Below are 16756 nucleotides of genomic sequence, written 5' to 3' on the forward strand. Positions count from 1 at the left end.
TAGCAGCTTTTATTCAAAGCACTTTACAATTTGTTCCTCACATTTTACCCACTCACTCACACACATTCACATACTGACAGCAGAGGCGACCATGCACGGTGCCAACCTGCTCATCGGGAGCAGTTAGGGGTTAAGTGTCTTGCTCAAGGAGACTTTGACACGCTGGCCGGGAGGAGCGGGAATCGAACCCGGAACCTTCTGACTGCCAGGCGACCACTCTACCTCCTGAGCCACTGTACTTGTCTTGTGTATGTATGTGATGAATAAACCTCTTGAATCTTGAATCTACTTCAAGATACTCAAAGAGGTGGAGGTATTCTAATTCCGAGGTACCACCATCGCCAACGACCTCGAATGGGAGACAAACACCACCTCCATTAATCCTTTCACTGCCGCACTACCAAACGGTTAACACTTTCACTGCCACACTACAGCAGGTTAACCCTTTCACTACCACACTACAGAAGGTTAACCCTTTACTTAACCGTCGGTGGTGTGATAGTAAAGGGTTCACCTTAGGGCTGGACGATATGGTCTAAAATTTATATCACGGTATAATTTTAAGCATAGACAGTATATATCACGGTATATTAATTTATCTTAAAATGTCTATCTATATAAATGCTTCTGAAGGAGTAAAACTGGTGCCGCGGAATCACGTTAGAACGTTAGCTTAGCGGCTAACGTTAGCCCGTTGCTGCGCTAAAGCAAGTCTCCTCTCAGCCTCCTTAGCCAAATTGAAATGCCCAAACTATATGGCAAGGTCCGTGAGCAAGTGGAGAAAAACTCAGTACAATTAAACACTATGCAACGACCACTGCAAACGTCGAGTGAATCGTCAAGTCGTTAACGTCATTGCTACTGCTGTGACTAGCTGCTCTAGTCTACTGGTCACAAGGTATGAAGGTATAGTCAAAATCCATACCGCTTATACCGTATACCGTTTATATGTCCACCCCTAGTTCACCTTCTGTAGTGTGGCAGTGAAAGGGTTAACAAAAGGGCTCACAGTGGCATGAAACATCTCTCGCCCTAACCCTAACCCTACGTTCTATCCAAGTTCTACGAATGTGTTCTCTCTCTGTTCATCACTGTGCGCTTTGGCTCAGCGTCCTCCCTGGACGAAGGGCTAGACTGCGGTGTGTTGTGCAGAGAGACTGACAGGACAACATCAGCTGTCGATCAAGGACCTGTATATGAAGCCAGGGGTCAGGACGTGAGCGGGGAAGAGACCTGCTGACCCCCTGCACCCAGGAAACCACCTCAGGAAGGAGGTTCTGGTCCATCAGGAGAGAAACACCCCCTGAACATGTTTTCTTTACCAACAGTAATATGGGGGCCCTCCTTTTCTCTCAATAACTGTCAAACTAAATGAATGTGTGCAAAGTCGTTTAGAGTTTTTTTTGGAGTGTGTGATTATGTGCAAAATAAATCTTTTGGTGAAGTGCCCCTTTAATAATTTACTGACTGCACCAACTGGCGCAACGGAGGAACCCCTGAGTTACTGTACCTACTGCAGGCTTAATGAGTTTAAGCACGTTCTGGACTGTTGGGACTAAAACAAAGCCAGTTAATTCTAAGGCTAATGACCTGATGGATAAATTAATCCACATTGCTTGTTGGTGAAGTGCAACTTTACCCTTGTGCACCCCTAGTCGCTTTTTCTACTTTTTTGAAATATTTTGAGTGTGTGTGTGAGCACAGCGGTGTCTGTGTTTATTATTATTTCATGAAATTGGGTAAATATCTTAATTTTACATATATGTTCATTGTGTGAAAAGCTTAGAACATGAAACACTCTAGAAATAGGAGAGACAGATTTAGTGCCTTCTTCACCCCTAGTTACTATTTCTACTCTCATCCACTCCAACGTTAAAACGGCATTTTTAAGCATTTTTAAATCTGCTCTTATTCGTTCAATTCTCTATATATCTTGCCATGCTTTGAATATTCCACGAGACAAGGACCCTGCAATTGCTGGGGTGTGCTGTTACCGATGTAAAACTCATGGTGGCGTCATTGCTCCACAGATAACTTTGCCACAAGTCAGGGGAGGTGAATAGACTGTGGCGGGCTGATAGTGCTTGAAACTCGGCACACAGGTTTTGTGGTGGGGGGGGGGGGGCCGGCGAGTGGATTTTCAAGACAGAACCAGAGGCGACCGGACCGCGCAGTCTGCAGCGCGCCACACGCCGAAAAAACAGGACCCCCATAGGCGGCACGCGCCAACGAGGAAGTGTACTGCGCGGATCACCTCTGGTCCTTGTTTCAGCAGCGAGCCGAGCCGAATATTCTGGCCGGGGCAGTACATCGAGCGCCCGGAGGATAATGCAGGTCAGTGGCCCACTTGGTAAAGTTTCGCCTCAACTGCGTTTGTGGTCGAACTAATGAGCGAATCTTTAATATTTTTTTTGATTCATATTCAGAGGTAATTCGTCGAGATATTCCTAATTGGTATTTATCAAAAATAAATATTAGAAATATGGTCAAACAACATTTCGAACCGCTGAGCGCTTCGTAACGTTCGCCTCAACTGCGTTTGTGGTCGAACTAATGAGCGAATCTTTAATATTTTTTTTGATTCGTATTCAGGGGTAATTCGTCGAGATATTCCTAATTGGTATTTATCAAAAATAAATATTAGAAATATGGTCAAAAACAACATGTAGTCGTTTCTTTTGAAACGCAATTCGCAGTTGCCCACTTGGTAAAGTTTCGCCTCAACTGCGTTTGTGGTCGAACTAATGAGCGAATCTTTAATATTTTTTTTGATTCATATTCAGAGGTAATTCGTCGAGATATTCCTAATTGGTCTTTATCAAAAATAAATATTAGAAATATGGTCAAAACAAACAAGTATCCGTCTTTTTCGATGAAAAGACATATTTTTTCAATAAAAACTGACGTGGTATCAAACAAACACTAATTTAAGTGGTTAAAATTCGAAAATATGTGTAATTTTTTACAGATATCTTGAGAATAGGCTATGAATGTTAAACATGGGTAAAAAAATGTTTTAAAAATAGTAAACAGTTAAAATTATATGGCTTTAAACATGATGTATCTTTTCCTCTCCCTAAGCCCAGTGAGCTCCCTCATCATTAGGACAGCACAAGGGTTTTTAAGTAAAAATGTAATCAAAGTAACAGTATTTTTACTTGGTATTTTTGTATTCTAGACTGTAGAGATCACAGTAACGCCACCTCAGGAAGTTACATACAAATGTAGTAGATATGGTACGACTCATACTTTAGAATAATAATAATAATAATAATAATAATAATAATAATAATAATAATAATAATAATAATAATAATAATAATAATAATAATAATAATAATAATAATTATTATAATAATAATAATAATAATTCATTTTATTGATATAGTGCTTTTCAATAACCCAAAGAAGCTGAAGATACAAAGATAAAAGGTAAACAGACATTTTACTGATCTCCAGTGTCTTCGGTGTCATGAGCATTGTAAAAAAAAATATATATTTAGATATAATTAGGCACATCATTTCATAACTCTATATTATAGACAGAGGGATAACAGTGAAACTCATGATCAAAATAGTTGTCCTTCTACATCCCTGTCACCTCTATAGTTGAATGATATGGTAGTGAAATTAAAGGGATAGTTCCGATTTTTGGAAACAAGGCCCTATTTCCTACTGACCAACATTTTTTGTTGATCAGTAGGTTTGACGGGGGTCAGGGGTCATCCGGCTGTCTGTACGAGCTGACTGAGGCCCACCAACATGTACTGCATGCAAAGTAGGTCTCAGTGATGCTTCAGTCAGCTTGTACATTAGGGCTCAGACCTTCGTTTGTTACGTTGGCACTCGAATCTTAACTCATTCAGCGCCTTCCACGCATATATACATGTTTGTCCGCCAATCGAATAACGCCAACCACGTATATATACAGATGCAGCTCTTAGGACTCTGAGCTCTGCTACTGCAGTAATCATGCACCATTAACCTGGCAGTGCTGTTAACGAGGCGTTAACGATACTGCGCCCTTGCAGTAGAGGTGCGATCTGTACGTTATTGGATCGTTATTTCTTTTATTCGCTATTTCCATTTATAAATCATCCAGGAAGGCTGTGTGGAATGACTCTGAGATTGCAAAAAATACAATACCGCCGCCTGATGGTATGCGGCCGATGTTGCACTCCCTTTGTGACCCTGTGTATTGTATGTGGCTGTGTATCATTGAAATTCATCCGGGTGCAGTTTTTCGAGTAGCCTGGACCGAGGGGTCTCCCCGATCGCATTTAATCGCTTTCGGGACGCCCGATTCATTATGCTGTGGAGGGTTATGTTGAGGCCCAAATCGACATACGATCTAGCAGATGGCAATCAAATAATTAGAATATTCTTTTTGGAATCTCATCGGCCACAGGTAAGAGCAATTTAACGTCAATTTCAGCTTGGTTGTGCATTGTTTTCATAGCCATCGCCCTGATCAGCGTATGCTGTTGTACTAACGAATGCTGTTATTGACGATCAATTAATCAGAAACGCCCCCCCCCCCCCCCCTTTCATGCATTCATGATGGAACATAATATACCGATCATATGCATTTGAATTTTTAATTGTAGTGTGTATAGGGATGAAATGGATTAAGTATAATATGCGTTGCGGCCTAATACTAGCCTCCCAGGAATTACCCTCTATAACTGCTCTAAAACCATACTTATATTAACCACGGTATAAAACGGGAATGTATGGATGGAAAAAATATTCCTTTTTCACATCTTGAATGATAGATACTCGATGTCAAATGGGCCATAGTATTACATCCATAGCTATAATATTTAAATAGTTATAGCCCTGGAAACAAGGTGAGCGACTCCCATCGTTTACAGCGGTGGCGGTAGCTACTACAGGATGAGGCTAATCCCTGGCGCTGAATGAATTAATGAATGGGGCTTTTAAAATATATATCGTAATTTTCGCACTATAAGCCGCACTTGACTATAAGCCGCAGGTGTTTTAATGTTTAATTACCATATGTAAGGGTTCGGGCACAGAGAGGATTGTCGGGAAAGAGATGGCTGTTTGAGGAAGCTCCCATTTATAAATTTTTTTGTTTAAACAGGAACGATAGCCAGTTAGCCAGCGCCAGGTACAGTAGCTACCAACGTTAGCTCACATAACGATAGCCAGTTAGCAAGCGCCAGGTACAGTAGCTACCAACGTTAGCTCTCATAACAATAGCCAGTTAGCCAGCGCTAGCCAGCACCTGCGAAATTGAATGCCAAACTGATGATATCAGGAGCTATCAGTAGCTAGATAACATTAGACAACGCCTCATGTATTAATAAACTAAAGTGAATAGTTTGTTGACTGGGTCATTTTGTTTAATGCTTCAGTTATGTTGAAAGAGGAGCTCTGAGCTGCTCATGCACTCCTCTTGCCGTAATGGTTTGTTGACATGGTTATGTGAGGCGGAGGAGGAGGGGCAAGGCGTGCACTGCTGCAGCAGATTTAGGAGTCTGATCTGATGGTCACAGAGCTGAGGGAGTGCGCCCAGTTAGCTGTAAAAATCCATAGATTAGCCGCACCGTTATATAAGCCGCAGGGTCAAAAGATGGGGGAAAAAGCTGCGGCTTAAAGTCTGAAAATTACGGTATATATTTTTTTTAAATGTTCGTATTTTATTTTTACAGTACTATGTTGTGTTTACAATGATTTCAAAGTCACGAAAGTCACGCACGAACACAGACACAACAGTCTAGTCAAGATGAGGAGGGGTCACCGTCCGTCATACATTATCAGTGTGAGGTTCGCCTGTTCCCTGGACCTTTAATTCCCTGTCTCCTCACCTCACCAGCCCCCACCCTCGCGTTGTTGATTTATTGCATTCCCTGCCTCGCTCCGTTCCTTTAAGGTACTGTGAGGATTCTGTGTTGATTGGTCCGTGCCGAACACACACTTCTAAGTCAAGTATCAATTACCATCACGCACCTGATGTGTGTTCTAATTAGCGCCCCAGAGGGCTTTAAATAGCTGGACTTCCCCTTCAGTTCTTGTCGGGTCGTTCTCTATCTGTAAGCTCCTACGGGAGATTCTTTATTCTCTATTCCTTATCCGTATCTTATCTGTATCTGTATGCTGGTTCGTCTCCGGCGTGAGACGAGGTGCCAGCCATCGCCACCTGTCGCCGTTTGCCTGGAGTGGGACACAGCCGGTGCGCTCTCTAATTCTCTACGGGAGGTTTTCCAGGGTCCCACTCCAGACCGTCTAGCTGGCGCGCTACTACTCCAGACGCACATCGCTCCCTATCCTACGGGGGGATGCGCGCTCTTCAAGCCGACGCGCCCCACTCCAGACGTCTAGCTGGCGCGCTACTACTCCAGACGCACATCGCTCCCTATCCTACGGGGGGATGCACGCTCTTCAAGCCGACGTGCCCCACTCCAGACGTCTAGCTGGCGTGCTACTACTCCAGACGCACATCGCTCCCTATCCTACAGGGGGATGCACGCTCTTCAAGCCGATGCGCCCCACTCCAGACGTCTAGCCGGCGCGCTACTACTCCAGACGCGCTCCTACTCCAGACGCGTTCCTACTCCAGACGCGCATCGCTTCCTAATTCTCTACGGGAGGATGCGTCTCTCCGAGCCGGCGCGCTCTCCGAGCCGGCGCGCTCGTCTAGCCGGCGCGCTACTACTCCAGACGCGCATCGCTTCCTAATTCTCTACGGGAGGATGCGTCTCTCCGAGCCGGCGCGCTCTCCGAGCCGGCGCGCTCTCCGAGCCGGCGCGCTCTCCGAGCCGGCGCGCTCTTCAAGCCGACGCGCTCCACTCCAGACCCCGAGCCGGCGCGCTCTTCAAGCCGACGCGCATCACTTCCTAATCCTCTACGGGAGGATGCGTCTCTCCGAGCCGGCGCGCTCCACTCCAGACGTCTAGCCTGCGCGCTCCTACTCCATCCCTGTAAGCAGCTCTGGCCCTCGCCCTGTCCAAGGCCTTAACCCTGTTTTCTCTGTCCCTGTCTCCAGCCCGCCTCCCCGGGCCTCTGTCCCTGTTCCCCTCTCCAGTGCCCCTGTTCCTGCCCTGTCCTTTGCCCTGGCCCTGTCCTTTAGCCTTAGCCCCTTAGCCTGCTCGCCTCTTAAAGGCACAGTGCCAATTTTCCCTAATTCTTGTTTCCAGTATTTTGTGTTCTCCCTTAAAGGGACAGTGCCGCTTTTTGTTTGTATTCAATAAATGCCCTGTTCTTGGCTTACTCTCATACCTGTCTTGTGTTGTGCGATTGGGGTCGGTTACAAACCATAACAATCAGGAAATGAATCAATCATGCAAAAAAAATAAAGAGAGAGAGAGAGACTCACTCACACTCACCCGTTTTATTTCATAATACAACGTTTCAGAATGGACGTTTGGATTAAACCAAGTGTATGCAGTGATGCTGGACTTTCCCAGGCGAAGTTACACAGGTATGTTATGCACGTTAATTAAGCTATGCACTTTTAGCTGGCTAACGTTAAGATAGCAGGAGCCGTTGTTTGGATTCAAATGGATTCACATCCAAACATTATTGAAGCCTCCTGTGACCAGTAAGTAGGTACTACTACTTTAACACTTTCTCCGCCAGAAACGTCATACAACAGGGTTTCAAGTTCATGCGAATTCTGCCAGATCACGGCGTACAACGTTATTCTGATCATATTTCATATTTTTGCCATGGTATTCATATTTCACTCACGGAGCCTTGTCAGATGCTATCTGAGCCGGCACAACTCTGCAACGCTTCAATACTGCCACCTGGTGGCTGATCGGCGAGTTGCCAAACCGGATATGCTTGTTGGAGCTCGGTCCGTCCCCTAAATCCGTCCGGCCACTCGTTTATCGTCGCGGGACTCAAGACACACACCGTGGATATGGATCGCTGCCATAACTCAATAATCCACATGATTTGGGCTGTTATTATTATTATACAAACCGGAAATGGATCGCCTCGATCCCCATCACATAACTGGGATCTGTTTGCTCCAGTATCATCGCCCAACGCTAAGAGGAGGCTGCCGTGAGTTTCAACGTTTTTGTTTATTCTTTTCACTACAAACTGCTCTGATCTATATATCACCCATACTACATGAAGCATTTAACGACGATCACAGCATATGATCAGTCATAACGTTTAGGACCATGTACAGTTGACATTTTTAATATAGCGTCGATCAGTATCAAACAGCATTTAATAATCTAATATATGCATTTATGCCTATATCTCACGTTCTAGGAATTACTGCAGAAAACGATAAAAACATATTTATACTCTAGACGGTATTTTCGTATGAATGTGTGAATGAAAAAGTAAAACGTTCCTACATCCTGAACGATAGATAATCGACGTTGAATGGGCCATAGTAATATCAAGCAATACAATTTAAAAAGTTATAGCCCTGCAAAGAAGGTGAACATCTCCATAGACTTACAGTGCTGGCAGAGAATGGTATAAGATGATCAAACTCCGTGGCAGTTAATGTGTTAAAAGGGTGAAAGGGCACTTAAGGCCTGCAGTGTGAACGCAGCCTATAGTAATAGAGATACCGTTCCAAAAAAAAAAAAATCCTCATTTTGATTGGAGGATATGGAGGCGGGGCCGGTAACCGTACCTGTGCATATAAAACTCGGGCTGCCTCCGTGTATGAGATCGTCGTTGTCAGGCAGGATAAAGGGGCATCTCTGTTGAACCTCCAGACAGTACTGGCCACAGGGGATCCTCCTACTGCAGTGCATCTGGGTGGTCTGGAAATACTGAGAACACAGCCAGGGTTTATACACCGTCTGAGAGAGAGAGAGACAGAGAGAGAGAGAGAGGGAGACACAGAGAGAGAGAGAGAGAGAGAGAGAGAGAGAGAGAGAGAGAGAGAGAGAGAGAGAGAGAGACACAGAGAGAGACACAGAGAGAGATAAGGACACGGGGGAAGCAATTGATGGCATGTGCACATACAGTACAGTACAGCACACACAAGCACATGCACACATGAATCTACACACACACACACACACACACACACACGCACACAAACACAGACACACACTCGCGCACGCACACAGACATCATCCATGATCTCTACTGCTATCGATTCCCTTGGATTGATCGGACTTCCTGGTATCCCACTACTGTCCAATGAAATGCGGCCGCTGTCGGAGGTCATCGCTTTGTCCGCGTCAACAAGCGCTACTCAACCTGGAGGGGTGCCTTTCCCGAATAACAACGGGATCATATACACGCCTCTACCAGCAAGGACGCGAACGTCCACGAGGGAATCTAACAACCGAGTCCGGAGCGCCGTCCCCCGCGGAACCGTCCTCCTCGCAACAAATGGACACTGTGTTCTAACAATGTCGTCGGGGGACACCGTCCTATGCGTATTCTCGTCTTGATTGATTTCTCGTTTGAGAAACACTACTGTGGGGGAAAAGAACAGAAAGCGGTTGAACGAACAATAGTAGTTGTGCGCTTTAACGATCAATTGGTTTTGTAACCAAGTTGTATGTGACAAATAAACCTCCTGATTCTTGACTTAACTGAGCCAAAGGGTCTGACCCGTCTGACAGGTGCTGATTGACGGCGACTGACTCGTTAGTAGTTTACAGTCGTCGTCCGTCCGTCCCCCCCCTCCTCGCATGTTCTTTCATCCACGCGCGCACTTTCCCAGGGTTAAGGCACTTAAGATTTGATATCAGCAATGCAACACTGGTCGGCCGCACTAACCAGCTGAACTTAAAGGTTCCGACCCGTTAGCAGGTGTGTTGGACTGCGACCCACCCATTAGTAGTTTACAGTTTCAATGACTAACAACGAACTATGCGGTAACTGCGAGTCTGGAGCGGTAGTTGCAACTAAGGAACTTTGCAATGGAGTTTTACAAATATTGGTTCTGACAACAGTTTTGGGGAATGGATAAAGCACTCACTACAAAGTCAAAGTCAAAGTTATGTTTATTGTAATTTTTCCATTGACATGGAAGCACGAGATACAACACTCAGGTTATTTAGCCATTTGATACTCGATCAACTAGAATAAATACTAAAATAAATACTGATCCTCATGACAGACATACAAACTGATTCAATAAAAATCCAGTAAAAACCAATCATTCAATAGAAAAAACGAATTGATTCAATAGAAAACGAATCCATTTCAATAAAAACCTAGTCTAATTCAGTAAAAACTGATTTAATTCAATAAGACTAATATGATTCACTGATTAAAAGATTAAAAGAGATAGGTGCCATGAAGTGCTACGGTGCAGAGTGCAGAGGCATGACAGTCCCTCCAATGGAACTGGCAACCAACCATGGTGTTGGGAAATACCACCAACGGTCTGCAGAACAACATAGTATACAAATAGTACATGTTATGTGTGTCAGAAGTCAGATGCTGGCGAAAGGCGAACGCATCTTTGTAACACAACGTAGGTAATGTTCTTCGGTCTCATCTCATCCCAGTTACACAGGATGCACTTTTGGTAATCACCACCCACACACACATCAGCACCACACATGGTAATCACCACACACACACACATCAGCAAGATGTAAATAGTAAATGGACTGCTTATATAAGCAGACGGTCCAATCTGTGATAATCATGCCTTTAAGCCATCCACTATGGATCATGGGTTTGCACAGTGGAAGGTGAAGCGTGTGGTGTGCTTGATATGATATGATATTTGCATTTATAATGCACCCCCCAGCCAGTTTTTACATCGGTCAGGGGCGCAGCCCGGGGGAAAAAGAATATGAATAAATGGACTGAACAAAGGAAACAGGGAACCAGGCAGACGGACAGACAGAGAACATAAGAACACCTCAGACACACAACACAACAGCAAAGTAACTCTGTGATCATCCAGAGCGAAAAGGTGGGTTTTAAGCAAGGCCTTGAATGTCTGTACGGTGTTGGCAGACTTGATGTTGAGAGGGAGCTTATTCCAAAGTGTCGGCGCCATCACTGCAAAGGCCCGGAAACCCTTTGTCACCAGTTTGGCCAGCGGGACCCTCAGACACAGTTGGTCATTTGATCTGAGGGACCTAAAGCTGACGAGTTGGACCAAGAAAACTTGAAGGACTTGTACCAAGGGGGCTACTTTTTATCATTCGAACAACTGAGGGTCAAATATGATTTACCGTCGTAAATAATTTTTCGGCTATTTTGAGACTCTGGAATTCTGATGCAGTACCCTCATTTGAAATGTGGACGAGAGAGCTGGGTGAGACCCTCTACTTAGAGAGGCTTAGATAAAAAAATACAGGACGGAGAAAGGTGTTTGATAAGACATGGGGACCGGTGTTGGATTACTTAAAGGGTCTGAGGGAGGATGACGATGGTATATAAGTTCAAAGTGTTATTCTTGCAACATTAATGGCTGACTGTATATTCTCTGTTTGGTCTTGGCTTTTTGGCTTTCTCTATTGGTCTTTTGGCATGCATTAAAGCGTTCCGTCTCCAGACGGATTTCCGTCAATTTGATTGGGGAGATCCGTCCATTTGATTCGCAGTCTGACGGAATTGGCTACCTGGTATAATATGATTTGTAGATGCATACAGATTGAAACAAAATTGAGCCAATCAGAGGCGCCAAATATGAAAAAGGGCTTTTTTTTTCTATCGCGCCAAGCAGTCATCATCACTCAGCGACTCGAGAGACAGGATTACGCTGCTCACTCCGGAGGCTCGCTCCGCGGTTGCAGCTGCAGGCTATTGGGCGAGTGACAATTGCGAGGTCTGAGAAGTTTGTCCGCCACATGGCAGGTTAACAAAATAGTCATGTAAAATAATTAAAAACTGCGGTGTGTTTTGGTTTTACGAGTCGCCTTTTTTGCAGCCTCACGCGTCAACTCTGCTTGTTTACCAACGTCACAGCCATCACGCTGCTTGCACTCGCTGCTATATACCGATTAGCTAACGTTAGCTTAATAGCGTCGGTTAAATGGAAGGAGTAAGCCGGCCACTAAAAAGAGAACCCACCGCGGGTTTCTCAGATGAAAAGGATCAGCGGGACCACCTAACAAAAAGTTTCGAGAGGAGAGGACGTTTGAAGAGACTGGCTAGGCAGCGCTACTGGGGGCTGTAGTGGTGAGTTGTTAACTTGTTCCGTGTGCCACAACGATGTCAAAAAGAAAAACAGAAACAACACGTTTGTCATTGTCATGTTACTTCACAGTACAATATGTGAGTCCCCTGCTGTGGTTGTGAGTATACGTTTATTAGCTTAACTCCGTAGCAACATCACACAGGTGTATATATTCTCTCCCCACCGTATATCTTTTTTCTACCACCACCCCCTCCTAATGTACAGTCTCCTCCCCATCATATGCATATAATCTCTCTTAGGATCTATGGGTAACAGTACTGTATATTTCTCTCCCACCCACCCCCTCCTAATGTACAGTCTCCTCCCCATATGTATATAATCTCTGTTAGGATCTATGGGTAACGGTACTGTATATTTTCTCCCTCCCACCCACCACCCCCTCCTAATGTACAGTATCCTCCCCATCATATGTATAATCTCTGTCAGGATCTATGGGTAACATTACTGTATATTTGCATATCGTATATGTCACAAATGTAACAGTACTATATACCTGTAGTATGTCCCTATGCCATAAATGTCATGATGTCAATGTCATGCATGTCATAAATGTCACTATGAATTGAAAATGGGGGACCCTGATGATGTAAACAAGACAAACGTCTTTCTCTGGTCTGCATCCCCTTAACAATTGTGTGTATTGAGCCATACTGTATTGTACCCATTCTGCAATCGGTTAAATATTGATTGATTGTTATAACAGATTGCAGAATGGGTACAATACAGTACAGCTCAATACACACAATTGTCAAGGGGTTGCAGACCAGAGAAAGACTTTCCTCTTGTTTACATCAGGGTCCCCCATTTTCAATTCATCATAACATATATGACATACATGACATACAGATAGATAATACTGCTACATCTATACATTTATGACGTACCAGATTTACAAATACAGTATTGTTTGTGATACAATAAGAGTCTAAAAAAGAGAGCATATACATTTGACGAAGAAACTGTACAGTACATTGGAGGAGGTTGGGTGGAGGGTGGGGGGGACTGTACATTGGAGGTGGTTGGGGAGGGAAGGGTTGGGTAGGCGGGGTGGGGGGGTAACTGTACATTGGATTATCAACCAAACCGAAACAAGTAGGCTCCCTTAAAACGCCAACGCTATTAAAAAGAAATACAGTGGAGGTTAAAATAAGAATATGACTTGGCCTGAAAAAAAATTCAGTCAGGAGATTTTTTTTTGCTTTAATCCCTGTCTTTTGGTCTCTTTCCTATTTTTTCAAGCAATAATCTATCTTATATTAGTTATTATGTATAAATCCGCCAAATGATAGAATGTTTGTTGTTATACATGTATGCCGCTGTAAAAAAAGATAAATAAGTTTGCTTGTGTGCATCAATATGGAATGTATCCAAAGTAGCCTGCAATAAAAATATGTGTATATATATATATATATATATATATATATATATATATATATATATATAAAGAAAAAAATAAACATACAGACATGGGGACGACAGACCACTCACTTGGCGCAACTCTCTGGGGAACATCAGGCTAGTTAGAGCCTGCAGCGGAACCGTCACGCCTCAACACCCCGCATGCAATCATACATCATGTCACCCCTCCACGGAGATAACATGTATGTGTGTCTCTCTCTCTCTCTCTCTCTCTCTCTCTCTCTCTCTCTCTCTCTCTCTCTCTCTCTCTCTCTCTCTCTCTCTCAAACAAACACACGCCTACAATATTTAACAAATGCAGAGACCATTTATTACCATGATACTTACAGGTATTCAAACATTCAAACACACCCACACAACATACACAGAGATCACCCACTGCTGGGCCCCGTTCCTTGTACCTGGATAACTGAGTTAGCCGGATAACTTTAACTGGATAACTGAGTTAGCCGGACTTTCCGGTTCCCCGTACGTGGATTTTCCAAATCACCATGACAACAGATCCAAAAGTTTGATCCTGGTCGAAAGCAGAGTTTAAGTTCAAGTTAGCCTGAACCATCGCCACGCCCCCGCAAAGAAGTGACAGCCCGTTTCCTGAAACTATTCCCACAGTCTACGATCTGCATTATACCATTCTGAATTACGTTTTTGTGCTCCATTCTTCCAGAGGGGGCTTTTGAAATGTAAAATAGACCCAAAATGCTGATACTAAATTCACTTTGTCCTAAACAATGCACGTTATATATACCGTGGCGCTCGCTCGTGCGATGTACACATTATGTGGTTATTTTAATTGTAACTGGGATTAAGATGTCTGATGAGATGCGCTGTTTGACGGATTTGAGAAATTGAATGAGCCGTTGACGTCACATTAATGAATGAGGATAAAGAGATAAACTTCATTCAAAACAAAGGATATTCTAAACACGGGTCTCTCGTTCATTAATGTATAAACAATGAATTTATCCCATCTGGCACAGTGGTGCAGCGGTAGTGCTCAAGCCTGCCAACCCAGCGGCCGGGGTTCAAAACCCGGTGTTTCCAATATGATTTTTTTGAATATAATATTAATGATTATACGCCAAAGTAGCCTGGTTTTAAGTTAAAATATTATAAATCTACATGCATTGAGGATGTCATTCTTTATATAGCTCTCAACGTGCACCAAATTGAATTATTCCTATATTGCAAAAAGAAGGAAAAGACTAGGGTCTCGAACCCCGGTCGTCTGCGTGATAGTCAAAACAACAACCCGTTAGACCACATTGGAGATAAGTTAAAGATCGACTATACATCAATCAATGGGTAAGAGAGCCGTATCGTAATTCTGTATAAGTTTAACTAATTATTTTCGCTAGCAAGATCTCATTTGATTATTCAATCCAGCAGGCAAGTTTAAAGAAATATAATCTGATTGATTGAGGTAATGAGGGACTTAAAATTAGCCTATAGATAACACATTTAACTTGTCGGCGAGGCGATTGAGCCGTATTGCAATCTGTCAATAAAGTTTCAAATCAATTAATCAATCAATGCCGTTAGAGAATCAGGATCTCTGCCATCGATACGTGCTGGCTTTTCACCTGAAGCGGCCGCGCGCATTTAGCCTGAGTCGCAAGTCTGGCTTGAGTTAACGAGACTGAATCCACCTTCGAGGAACAGGAAAATCCCGACTTCAAACATCGGGTTAACTGAAGCTGGATAATGACATCTTGATCGACTTAGTTGAACCACGTATGAGGAATGGGGCCCTGGTGGAGCCCAACTGTGAAAGGAGCCCAACTGTGTTGACAAGTCACTGGCCTAATATAATATAATAATAATAATAATAATAATAATAATAATAATAATAATAATAATAATAATAATAATAATAATAATAATAATAATAATAATAATAATAATAATAATAATAATAATAATAATAATAAAATAATAATAATAATATAATAATAATGCAGGACCTCTTTAGGGGGTCTTTAATCGGCATGCAACGAACTGGACATGCAATTGGAGCGGCACACACACACATGCACTGTCTTTTCCTCAGTCGCCGATGCGATAGAGTCTCTGCGCCTAACCCATCCCGTCGTCCTTCCCCCCATGGGCAGCCGGGAGCAGATAGGGCGTCAACGTGAGCCGCAGCCCGGGGACCAATCCAAGTGCTCCTGTCCGTCTTCGTCAAGGACGCCACAGCGTTAGCGATCTGTTGTTGTGCATGTTTTTCCATTGGGTTTATCTCTATCGGGGGGGAAACCCTTGCGAGCACACGGGGGAGAACATGCAAACTCCACACAGAAAGGCCCGGGAGATACCCCACCTGGGTACCTGGCATCATGGAAACCTGGTCCCCAAGCGGGAATCGAACCCTGGACCTTCTTGCTGTGAGGCGACAGTGTTAACCACTACACCACCGTGCCGCCTAAACATAGACCAATGAAAGCAGTCCCTGTACTATTCCTATCACACTATTACACTAGTACACTATTATAAACTATTACACACTATGACACTATTACACACTTTTCCACACTATCACACTATTACACTATTACACACTATAACACACTATCACACTATTAACCACGATCACACTATCACACTATTACACACTAATACACTATTACACACTAGTACAGACTATCACATTATTACACACTTCAGTATGGGAGCGTGGTTAACCTAGACCATTGAAAGTAGTACAGTAGTCTGTACTGAGGTCATGGACACCTCCCACCTCCTAGTCTCTAGGACAAATGGTACAGGGGGTGGGGCTTATTTCCACAATAAATTCAAATAAAATATCTTCTGCCTGGTGGAGATATATATATATATATATATTTAAAAAGGTGACTTTTATGATGTGACTGTTATCATCTGATTATGCTGAGATACATTTGATTACAGGTAAAAAATAAAATAAAAAATTATAATAATAATCTGATTGATGTTCCAGGCCCAAGTCAGAGGTGGTCAGGCTCAGACCGTAATCTAAATTATACATCTAGTCTGGAGACAAATAAGCCATTTGGGAGGGCAGTAGGAAGAACAAATACTGCAGACACAGATATTATATAAATACAGCCTCTGGAGATGCAAAAAGAGACATTTTCAGGCCAAGTGTGGATGTTAGCAGCACAGATGGAGTGAAATAGGCCTGGCTGGAGGCCTGGGGAGAGGCCTGGGTGTTAAAGAAGTGGGAGGGAGAAAGTTCCG

At 43.5% G+C, this 16756-nt stretch overlaps 1 protein-coding gene across 1 annotated transcript in view; it reads right to left on the bottom strand.

Moving 5' to 3' along the window:
* The window catches only part of LOC311228504 (NALCN channel auxiliary factor 1-like), a gene marked incomplete at both ends in the record, with an annotated part of 579259 nt that overhangs the window by 71728 nt on the left and 490775 nt on the right, over positions 1-16756 (bottom strand). Inside the window, one exon of the mRNA XM_084314408.1 lies at positions 8630-8801. Within this exon, the coding sequence (XP_084170534.1) occupies positions 8630-8801 (172 nt within the window). The remainder of the gene's footprint in view (positions 1-8629; positions 8802-16756) is intronic.

The sequence above is a fragment of the Notolepis coatsorum genome (genome assembly GCF_963971535.1).
Source record: "Notolepis coatsorum genome assembly, chromosome: 5".
Lineage (NCBI taxonomy): Eukaryota > Metazoa > Chordata > Actinopteri > Aulopiformes > Paralepididae > Notolepis > Notolepis coatsorum.